The sequence below is a fragment of the Pempheris klunzingeri genome, chromosome 24 (assembly GCF_042242105.1).
Source record: "Pempheris klunzingeri isolate RE-2024b chromosome 24, fPemKlu1.hap1, whole genome shotgun sequence".
Lineage (NCBI taxonomy): Eukaryota > Metazoa > Chordata > Actinopteri > Acropomatiformes > Pempheridae > Pempheris > Pempheris klunzingeri.
The window spans coordinates 636,958-648,511 of record NC_092035.1 but is presented as its reverse complement, the minus strand read 5'-3'; the positions used below and the strand labels follow the sequence as shown (position 1 = coordinate 648,511).

General features: G+C 46.7%; 2 protein-coding genes across 2 annotated transcripts in view; one reads left to right on the top strand and one right to left on the bottom strand.

Moving 5' to 3' along the window:
* Window positions 1-5,294, top strand: part of LOC139223690 (kalirin-like) — a 49,654-nt gene extending 44,360 nt beyond the window's left edge. The window contains exons 47-56 of the mRNA XM_070855664.1: window positions 120-223; window positions 994-1,063; window positions 1,180-1,266; window positions 1,896-1,988; window positions 2,678-2,728; window positions 2,948-3,025; window positions 3,686-3,871; window positions 4,252-4,423; window positions 4,798-4,943; window positions 5,023-5,294. Of these exons, the coding sequence (XP_070711765.1) occupies window positions 120-223; window positions 994-1,063; window positions 1,180-1,266; window positions 1,896-1,988; window positions 2,678-2,728; window positions 2,948-3,025; window positions 3,686-3,871; window positions 4,252-4,423; window positions 4,798-4,943; window positions 5,023-5,208 (1,173 nt within the window). The 3' untranslated portion in view covers window positions 5,209-5,294. The remainder of the gene's footprint in view (window positions 1-119; window positions 224-993; window positions 1,064-1,179; window positions 1,267-1,895; window positions 1,989-2,677; window positions 2,729-2,947; window positions 3,026-3,685; window positions 3,872-4,251; window positions 4,424-4,797; window positions 4,944-5,022) is intronic.
* eif5b (eukaryotic translation initiation factor 5B) overlaps window positions 1-11,554 on the bottom strand; it is a 96,045-nt gene that overhangs the window by 56,632 nt on the left and 27,859 nt on the right. The gene's annotated exons all lie outside the window — the stretch shown is intronic.

Sequence of the window (11,554 nt, the reverse complement as noted above, 5' to 3'; positions counted from 1 at the left end):
ATGAGCTTTAACGGCCTGAATGTCGAGTTTAAATGATTGTAAAATTGAATATAACATATATACTGTGTGTGTGTGTGTGTGTGTGTGTGTGTGTGTGTGTGTGTGTGTGTGTGTCTCAGGGCTTCATGTCGAGGTTGGAGGTCAGAGGGATTCCTGAGGACATGAGAGGAAAAGACAAAATCGTCTTCGGCAACATCCAGCAGATCTACGACTGGCACCGCGAGTCCGTTCACACACACACACACACACACACACACACACACACACACACACACACACACACACACACACACACACACACACATTAAAGGAGCAGTCTGGTGTTTTTAGCTCTGGGTTCCTGCTGGAACTGGTCCACTAGATCACCTCCAAACGGTCTGCAATGACCAGACTCCATTGACAAAAACATTCATTTAAAGCACGTCCACTAAAAGAGCTTGTTTGATCCACTGACAGGCTCAGAGTGTTATTCTAAGTGTGTGACAGCATCATGGAAAGGATCCCTACAGAGAGAGACCTGGAAGATCCTTTTGGTTTAACCACAAACAGCACACACACCAGACTACATTCACTAAAACAGGGATTTTAGCTCTCTGCACACACACCAGACTACATTCACTAAAGCAGGGATTTTACATGGTCGTTGTTGGACTACTGCTGCCCCTACCAGTAAGTTTGTTAGTGTTTTTGTGTGACTTTGGTGTTTTAAAAGTTTAGTTCAGATCTAACATAATATTTATGGATCACACATTAACACTATAAACTGACTGATGGAGGCAGCAGCAGGCCAGCAGCTCCTGTGTTCTGCGAGCTAAAATCACTATTTTTGTGAATGGAGTCTGGTGTGTTTGAAAAGAGCGATATGACTGCTGTTTGTGGTTAAACCAAAAAACGCTTAAAAATACCAACGACATCCTGTATTAAACACACACACACATTCCCGTCAAAGCCCTCACACACTCTCAGTCTGACTCTGTGTGTGTTTTCTTGCAGTTTCTTCCTGGTGGAGTTGGAACGTTGTGTTCAGAATCACGACCTGCTGGCCGACCTCTTCATCAGACACGTGAGTTTTTACCAAAGCTGAAGTTTGATCGATGACATTGAACACAACAGACAGAAACTCAGGCTCTGTGTGTGTGTGTGTGTGTGTGTGTGTGTGTGTGTGTGTGCGCGCTGCAGGAGCGTCGTCTCCACATGTATGTGGTTTACTGTCAGAACAAGCCGAGGTCGGAGTTCATCGTCATCGAGTACGAGAGCTTCTTCGAGGTAACGCATCACTTCCTGTGTACAGTACTGTGGCGGTGTTTAGCGTTGTTTGTTTTATTTTGTAAGTCTCAGACAGGAAGTGGGAAAGTGTAAACAGACGGAGGATCACATTGTCGGCTTTTGGTCGTTTAAACGTGATGTTAAAATAAAAACATGTTTCAGACATTCTAGTCCTGAAATAGTCAAGTGTTCATGTTTTTGTGTTTAGCTCTTTTATTTCTGGTCTTTTTTTAAAGTTTGATTCTGTGCTGGTTTCCAGGTGATGCCTTCAAATGCCTTTTTTGTTTGAGCAAAAATGTAAATCCTCAATTTTGAGAAGCTGCAAGCTGTCATTTTTCTTTTTGCTTGAAAAGTTAATTAATTTTTCATCAGAATAGATTCCCATCTGAAGAAGCCACCAGGGCTGAAAAACAGTAAATAAGTAACAAGGAAAAGTAGGCATACCTGCAAGGCTCACTAAACGGGCTGATTTTTGAATGGAGTCTGGTGTGGATGAAAAGCAGGATGAAGTATCTGTCCTGCAAAACAAGCAACAACTGACTGTTATAACACACTGAACCTGTCTGTCTGTCTGTCTGTCTGTCTGTCTGTCTGTCTGTCTGTCTGTCTGTCTGTCTGTCTGTCTGCAGGAGATCCAGCATGAGATCAGCTGCAGGATGTCCATCAGTGATTATCTGATCAAACCCATCCAGAGAATCACAAAGTACCAACTGCTGCTGAAGGTCTGTCAGGACTCTACACACACATTAAAGGAGAAACCCACCATTTTAACCCTGGGTCCTCTGTGTCCACATCCTGGTGTCTGAATGACTGGTAGGTAGTAAAAGTGTTGGAACTGGTCCAGTAGATCACAGTAGGTCCACTAAAAGTGCTTGTCTGATCCACTGACAGGCTCAGAGTGTTATTCTAAGTGTGTGACAGCATCATGGAAAGGATCCCTACAGAGAGAGACCTGGAAGATCCTTTTGGTTTAACCACAAACAGCACACACACCAGACTACATTCACTAAAACAGGGATTTTAGAGAACAGAACACAGGAGCTGCTGCTCTGCTGCTGCCTCCATCAGGTAGTTAGTGTATGTTTATGGATGACTTTGGTGTTGTTAACGAATAGTTCAGATCCAAAGTAACAAATTAAAACATCAGAGTCACAGAAAGTAGACCAGCAACTCCCATGATCTGTGAGGTAAAATCACTGTTTTTGTCAATGGAGTCTGGTGACTGTGAAGAGGGCAATAAAACAGGTGTTAGTGGTTCTGCAGCATCTATTGGACGGATTCCAACTAGTCATTCAGACACCAAAACATGTAGAAATAGGACCCAGGCTTAGAATTACCACAGTTATCCTTCAACATGATGCAGTAATACATTTTTAAACACTTTGATGACATCCGTGTCCCTGTTTCTCAGGATTTCCTCAAGTACACGTCCAAAGCAGGACTCGACTGTGAAGAGATTGAGGTGAGTCCCGGTCCTGCGTTGTGATTGGTTGTTGGCCTGCTTGTTTCACTTGTTACCGCTGTAGTTGGTGCTGATGTTGCCATGGTGACGACGACGGCAGTGATAAATGATTTACGCAGGATGGTGAATCATCACCCCGAAGACCGCCATCAGACTTTTGTAATATTTAACACCACAGTGTGTGTGTGTGTGTGTGTGTGTGTGTGTGCGCGTGTACAGAAAGCAGTGGAGCTGATGTCATTGGTGCCCAAGCGCTGCAACGACATGATGAATCTGGGACGCCTGCAGGGATACGAGGTACACCTGTCTGTCTACCTGTCTATGGTCAGTTGGTCTTTAAAGCCACCAGACTCCATTGACAAAAACAGTGATTTTAGCTCACAGAACACAGGAGCTGCTGGTCTGCTGCTGCCTCCATCTGTTAGTGTGATTGTGTTGTTGTCACACAAAGTCCTGTGTTCTGTGATGTAAAATGACTGTTTTTGTCAATGGAGTCTGGTATGAAAATATAAAGGACCAAGAATAGAACCCTGAGGAACCCCACAAGTAATAATTACGAATGTAAGCAGGATGCTAATGTTGCTCTGAGTCTGCTGGATGTGAGGAGGGCATTTGGGCTGAGTACCAAACTTTTAACTTCACCATCTTGTGCCAGGAAATCTGACAGTTTACATCCTGGATAATTATGTTTTGACCCTATGTTGGTCTATCAGAGAGAGGAAGTGCTTGTTTTTGCCACTCTGCACACACACCAGACTCCATTGACAAAAACAGTGATTGTAGCTCACAGAACACAGGAGCTGCTGGTCTGCTGCTGCCTCCATCAGTCAGTGTGTTTGTGTTGTTGTCACACAAAGTCCTGTGTTCTGCAATGTAAAATTTCTGGTTTTGTCAATGGAGTCTGGTATGCAAATATATCTATACTTAGTCCTGTCCTCACCTGTCTCACCTGTCCAGGGGAAGCTGACGTCTCAGGGGAAGCTGCTGCAGCAGGAGACCTTCTGTGTGTGGGAGCAGGACGGGGGCGTTCTGTCCCGCAGTAAAGAGCGAAGAGTCTTCCTCTTCGAGCAGATCGCCATCTTCAGCGAACTGCTGCGCAAAGGATCCACCAACCCGGGCTACCAGTTCAAGAACAGCATCAAGGTCAGACCAGTTCAGACCAGTATAAACCAGTTCAAGAACAGCATCAAGGTCAGACCAGTTCAGACCAGTATAAACCAGTTCAAGAACAGCATCAAGGTCAGACCGGTTCAGACCAGTATAAACCAGTTCAAGAACAGCATCAAGGTCAGACTTTTTTACACTTGTTCATACTGGTTCAGACTGGCTCAGACTGGTTCAGACTGGTCTATACTGACTCAGACTGGTTCAGACTGGTTCAGACTGGTTCAGACTGGTCTATACTGGTTCAGACTGGTCTATACTCGTTATAACATGAACCGTTCTCAGACTGGTTCATACTAGTTGATCCTGGTTCAGACTGGTTTACACTGGGATTTATGGTGTCATCTGTGTGTGCTCAGGTGAGTTACCTGGCGATGCAGGACAGTGTTGACGGCGATCCCTGTAAATTCGTCCTGTGGTCTCGTGGCTCGGCGGAGCGTTTCACGCTGCAGGCGTCGTCCGCCAGCATCAAGATGACCTGGGTGGAAACCATCGCCACCCTGCTGGACGCCCAGAACAACTTCCTGTCAGGTGGGTACAACTTCCTGTCAGGTGGGTACACCCCCAAGTACTACCTAGAAATCTCCCTGACATGTCTTGTGTCTGAAACATCACGTATCTGAACCCTGACTCCTTGATCCCAAAACGGATCCTTGAATTCCCCTGAATCATCTTTGAATTTGCCAAAATCATCCATGAATCTCCACGAAAATCACCCTTGAATCCCCTTAAGGCCTACTCCATGATTAATCTTCATCTCTGAAAGTGTTTACATCTGGTTCTGATCCAGTTTGGTTGATCCTGGTTCTGATCCAGTTTGGTTGATCCTGGTTCTGATCCAGTTTGGTTGATCCTGGTTCTGATCCGGTTTGGTTGATCCTGGTTCTGATCTCACCTGTTTCCAGCTCTTCAGTCTCCCATTGAGTACCAGAGGAAGGAAGGCGGGATCTCCGTGACGCGCCCGCTGTCGTCGGGGCGACCGCCGTCGGCCCCGCCCACGCCCAACGGCCACGCCCCTCAGCCTCCTCCTGACAGCGAGCAGGACGACCAGGTTCGGATCCCGATCGCAGACGCACCTGTTCAAAGTGATTCCAGGTGACTGTGTCTGATCATGTGACCTCTGACCTCAGGAGCTGGTGCAGGTGCTGCAGGACTTCGTGGCGGTGCGGGAGGACGAGATCTCCGTGTTTCGCGGCGAGAAGGTTCAGATTCTGGCGTCCAACCAGCAGGGCCAGAGTCTGGTCTACCGGCCGGCCAACAGCGACTCGCCGGCCGCCGAAGGCTGGGTGCCGCGCAGCGTGCTCAACACACACTGACACACACACACACCCGCAGTACCGCACACACACGCCGGGCCAAAGGCATGCTGGGAAGGAGACGGAGCCTCAAGACGGCGACACACCAGTAACTCAGCGTGTCAGCGGCCTGATCACAGGACCGATCCTGTGACGCCACGATCAGGACGGAAAAAACGCCGAAGCTGAAAAGACGCTGAAACGATTCGTCCGTTTATCGATAAATTGATCCGTTATTTTCTTCATCGATGGATTCGATGAACTTCGTAAAACCGAAGATGACGTCTGTGATTTGCTTCTGATATCTGGTCGTCAACGGCGAGACACAAATACAGTTTTGATCTGAAGCGTTCTGTGATTTGACTGGACGCTTATTGATCACTTATTGATCACTTATTGATCACCTGAGAGGAAGTCGCCTTAAACTCGTCAGTAATTAACAGAGAACATAATGAATGGAAATAATCGTTAGTTGCAGTCGTGGTTCAACCAACTGTGTCAAACCCTGAAATGATCAGATCGCTTTAGAAAAAGATTATCAATAGTTTAACTGATCAATCGACCAGTCGTTTAGTCTGAGGTCAAACTAAACGACGTTTTCAGAGAAACAAGCAAAATAGTTTAACTTTCTGGATCCAAAGACCTTTGACTTTTTTGTGACCTCTCAGATTTGTCGTGCGACCCCTCGGAGGGTCACGCCCCTCAGGTTGGACATCGGCGTCGTTCAGTCTTCCCAGCATGCCTTCGGCCCTGATCACACACACACACACACACACACTCCCAGCAGCAGGTACTGTTAGTCTCCTCCCTCCTTCCTGGTGCTTCAACATCCAGCCAAAACACACCTCCGACCTCGCCCCGTCCAATCAGACGGCGCCGCCGGGCCGGCCTCCAGTTTACTGCCCCGGGCAACCAGTCACACTGATGACGCCGCAAACTGTTTCACTGTGGGTCAGCGGGAGGGAGACCATGTGACCGCCATCGCCATCGACTACAACAGACTGGGATTCCAGGAAGCTGCGGTTGCCTAGCAACACGAGACAAACATTAAAAGATGAAAAAATAAAAGCCTCCTGGAAGAAAAGAGGTGCTGCGACCCGTCGGCCAATCAGAACTGAGCTCTCTGCGTGTCACCCTGTTAATAGTGTGTATAAACAGACTGAAGACACACACACACACACACCACACACACACACACACACACCCCACTGCTAACGACGAAGATGACGAAGATGATTAATTATGATGAATATGATAATTAAGAGTAATAGAATCTGTTTTTCACCTCAATAGAAAAAAAGAGAGAAGCTGTTTGTCATGTTAACGTTTGTGTGTCAGAGAGAGACCGCGTGTGTGTGTGTGTGTGTGTGTGTGTGTGTGTGAGTGTGTGTGCGTGCGTGTGTGTGTGTGTGTGTTTTTTTCCACGGACAGTTAGGTGGTGTCCCGGTGTAGCGTTGCCATGACGACTTGTTGTGTTTTGCGGTGACACCCGTTTGCTTTTGGGGTTTGTTTGTTTGTTCGTTTGTTTTTGGTTTGTTTTTTTAGTTTGGGTCTTTTTTAGCGAACCAGAGCTGCCGACCCCCCCCCCCCCCCCCCCCCGTTACCATAGCAACCACCCGGGGGCGGAGCCAACACGGCGGCCCCCCTCCCTCCCTGCAGCTCTGGTTAGTTTGGATATTCTGATTATGCATTTCTTGTTTCTGTATATAGACCAGACCTCCAACTGCTACTCACTAACAACGAAATCCCACCGGGCTCGTCTGCGTGGCGTCCTGGCAGCGGTCAGGTTTAGTTTTCATGTCCCACCGGGAGAGTTCCGCCTGCTGATCGGTGTTCCTGCTCAGATTTATCTGGTTTGGTTGATCAAACGGGCCTCGTTTCTTCTTCTGCTGCTTTAAATGTGTTTCTTGGATGTACTTCCTGCTTTGTTGTGCTGCAGCTACAGACAGCAGCTAAAGTCACAGTCAGAGTGTTTCTCCATCCCAGATGAACCTCTGGTCGTCATGGTGATAAAAACCCTCTGAGCGGCTGACGTCTGGCCTGGTGCCCCCCCCCATTAGAGAATAATACTGATGTGCTGCTGGAATATACCACTGACAGTCTGCACGGGGGGCTTTTATTTTGAAAACTGAGCTGATTCTCTCTCCTGTTTGTTTCTCTGACTTCCTGCATCAGCTCCACGACGCAGACGCTCCCGGTGGGTTTTAGCTGTAACCCCAGACACTAAAACCGTCTGTCTCTCTGTCCGCCGCCCGTCTGTCCGTCCAGCAGACAGACGGCAGCATCTCAACCTACTGTGACTGTCCGATTCTACTAAACCTGAAGCTGTAACCTTCACCACGCTCTCTACCCGTCTCTCTCTCTCTCTCTCTCTCTCTCTTTCTACCTCTGTCTCTCTCTCTGTTTCTCTGGTGCCATTCTCAGACAACACCCCGGTCCTTAAGGAGCTACGCAGCCTCTCAAGTGCACTACGGAGGGGTCAAGGTGGGGCGTAGTGCCCCATGAAGGGTGCAGGGGGAGACTTAGCAAACTGTAAAAGGGTTCGAGGACGATTTTGTGAAACCGAGCAGACAGCGGCTGCCTTCAAATGTGGGAAGTCGTGAGCACGATACGCGTTACATCGCAAGGACAACCCAACCAAGGGAGTGTGCCAGAGCGGCCAAACGTGGCGCCATTAGGCCCAAATAGACTTTTTCCCACAGACGTCTGTAAATCAGAGACATTTTATTGTGAAATGACTCGTTTCACCATCAGAATTTGATCCTTTCAGTCCAACAACATTTGGAGCCACACGATTAAATCCCCATTCAAGTTAGCACAGGGCTAACAGGAAGTTAGCGGACAGCTAACAGGAAGTTAGCTGGCTCGTCAAACCCGAGACGCTAGCGTGCATCCCCATGGTCCCAACAATGAGGAAAATCCAGGTACTTTTATACCTGGGAAGGCGAACTTTTTTAGCTTCATGTTCCACCTTTGTATTCAGGTCTCTGTATGCGTCCACGGCTCCAACATGTTCTACGGTTATTATTTAAAGCTAAAAAGCCGTTACGTTGCAGTCTAGAAGCCACAGAGACTAAGAATTAGCTAGCTAGCTAACCATAAAATGACTAAGACGAGTTCTCTAAAGTTACAATATATTAACTCACCATCCAAACAAAACATCAACACGTCACAACTCGTGAACTCGACGATCGCAGAAACTTTCCACTTCCAAAGTCGTAACCACCACCAGAGGGCGCCGTACATTTGGACTCACGTTAGTCACGACCACATTTGAAGGCACCAAACATGCTCGGCGTTAAAGTCGACACACACCGGTCAAACACTGGTTCGTCGTGTGTGTTATCACGTCTTTACGAAGTTATTGTGTCCTAGCAGGTTAAAAGACGGCATCTTATGTGTGTGACGTCTACAATGTGATCATTTAAAGCCTAAATGAACGTTTTTTAAATCTGATTGCCAGAGCTAGCGTAGCCACAGAGTGTGCTAGGAGTATTAGCGGACAGAAGTGTCCAATGCTCCAAATAAAAAAGAAACTCATAATAGATAATACAATTAAATATAAAATAAAATATGTCGTCAGCACGTGTCACCGCCACAAGGGGGAGGCAAACATTCACTGATGATTTCAAAATGGGATGAACCACTTCCTTAACGTGTCGAGACCATTCAGTAGCTGATCAAAAGCTCCAGAACAGATGCTAAATGGATGTTGGGGTGAGGCTGTTAATCAGGAATGAAGTCTGGATGTCAGCCTTTAATCCGACAGGGACGAGGAGTCCTTAGAAGTCTTGGAGTCAACTGATGAAGATAGTGTGATATGATCGAAAGCTCTGGAAAAGCTACTTAATGGACCTTCTTCACACTTTCCTTCTGCCCTCTCAGCCATCTTTTTTTTTGCACTGTCACAAAAAATTCAAAGATGGCCGACGTCAAACTTTAACCTGCTGTGATGCAATAACGAAACGTTTAAGGACGTAAACATCTGCGGGACTTTGAGCGAACATTAAGGGTTCGATTAAACGCATCCTGTTGGTTAAAACGTGGACCAGCATTTCAAACCTTTTTACCACTAAATGTGACGTTAAGCGACGTCGCCGGTGTGTGTTGCTTTTAGTTTAATGCTGCATTCGTGTCACGTGGGAGTTCGCGCTATCTCCAGGTCCCGGCAGGTAATTCGTGTTCACATCGACAACTACGTCGGATTTGTCCAACGTGAAAAAGCAAACAAACATGTTCACCGTTCAAGGCGTTTAGATACAAGCGCACCGTGTTTTTAACGCTCGTGCACCGAACTTCATCACGTCAACATTTCCAAACCGTCTTTTCTTCCCACGAGACACGAACGCAGCATCGATCAGGTGAACAACACTAAAAAATAAAACGCTACCTTTCAGGAAAGGAACCTGATTTTGTCCAGAAAAAACAAAACCGTAACGTCGTCGTCTTCATGCGGTGCAACATTTTCTAAAAACATCAGCAACTCGTGAACTCGGAGTGCACCAGAAGTATCTACGGTGGTCTGTAGTGCACTACACAGGGCGCAAGATGGTGATAGTGCACTTCCAAGGGCGCATGGACAGGAGTGCATTATGAAGAGTTTAAGGTGGAAATGTAGTGCACTACGGAGGGTTTAGGGTGCAACAAAGCGCACTAAGGAAGATAAAAGTGGCACACTATTATATAAGAGTTTAAACTCATAGTGAACTATGGAGGGCGTCAGGAGGGAGGTAGTGCACTAAGAAGGGTTCAAGGAGGAAAATAGCACACTAATGAGGGCCTAAAGTGGGAGGTAGTGCACTAAGAAGGGTGTAGCATGGAAAGAAGTGCACTACGAAAGGTTTAAGGAGGAAATTTGTGTACTATGGCAGGTTTAAGGTGGAAAATAGTGCGCTACAAAGGGCGTAGGGTGCTGTTTGAGACCTAGCCTTGTGTTGCCGATCGGCAAACTCAACTAACCAATCAAACAGTGTTATTTGTACAGAACTAACAGCTGCTAACTGACTGCTAACAGCTCTCTGTCGTTGTTTGTAATAAACTTCATTTTTCATCCAAAACTCTACGTGGCTTTTATTTTTCTCTCCTCAGGACAAATGTTGTTTGTTTGGGAATCAGAAGTGACATTGATTTCAAGAAGACCTCCTCTGATTGGTTAGGTTTAGACAGGACCCTCCTCTGGTGTCTGATACAGACTGATACCGACCAATCAGAGGACGCTTCTTTATAGACTGATACCGACCAATCAGAGGACGCTTCTTTATACAGACTGATACCGACCAATCAGAGGACGCTTCTTTACAGACTGATACCGACCAATCAGAGGACGCTTCTTTACAGACTGATACCGACCAATCAGAGGACGCTTCTTTATAGACTGATACCGACCAATCAGAGGACGCTTCTTTATAGACTGATACCGACCAATCAGAGGACGCTTCTTTACAGACTGATACCGACCAATCAGAGGACGCTTCTTTACAGACTGATACCGACCAATCAGAGGACGCTTCTTTATACAGACTGATACCGACCAATCAGAGGACGCTTCTTTATACAGACTGATACCGACCAATCAGAGGACGCTTCTTTATAGACTGATACCGACCAATCAGAGGACGCTTCTTTACAGACTGATACCGACCAATCAGAGGACGCTTCTTTACAGACTGATACCGACCAATCAGAGGACGCTTCTTTATACAGACTGATACCGACCAATCAGAGGACGCTTCTTTATAGACTGATACCGACCAATCAGAGGACGCTTCTTTATACAGACTGATACCGACCAATCAGAGGACGCTTCTTTACAGACTGATACCGACCAATCAGAGGACGCTTCTTTATAGACTGATACCGACCAATCAGAGGACGCTTCTTTACAGACTGATACCGACCAATCAGAGGACGCTTCTTTATACAGACTGATACCGACCAATCAGAGGACGCTTCTTTATACAGACTGATACCGACCAATCAGAGGACGCTTCTTTATAGACTGATACCGACCAATCAGAGGACGCTTCTTTACAGACTGATACCGACCAATCAGAGGACGCTTCTTTATACAGACTGATACCGACCAATCAGAGGACGCTTCTTTATAGACTGATACCGACCAATCAGAGGACGCTTCTTTACAGACTGATACCGACCAATCAGAGGACGCTTCTTTATAGACTGATACCGACCAATCAGAGGACGCTTCTTTACAGACTGATACCGACCAATCAGAGGACGCTTCTTTACAGACTGATACCGACCAATCAGAGGACGCTTCTTTATAGACTGATACCGACCAATCAGAGGACGCTTCTTTATAGACTGATACCGACCAATCAGAGGACGCTTCTTTATACAGACTGAT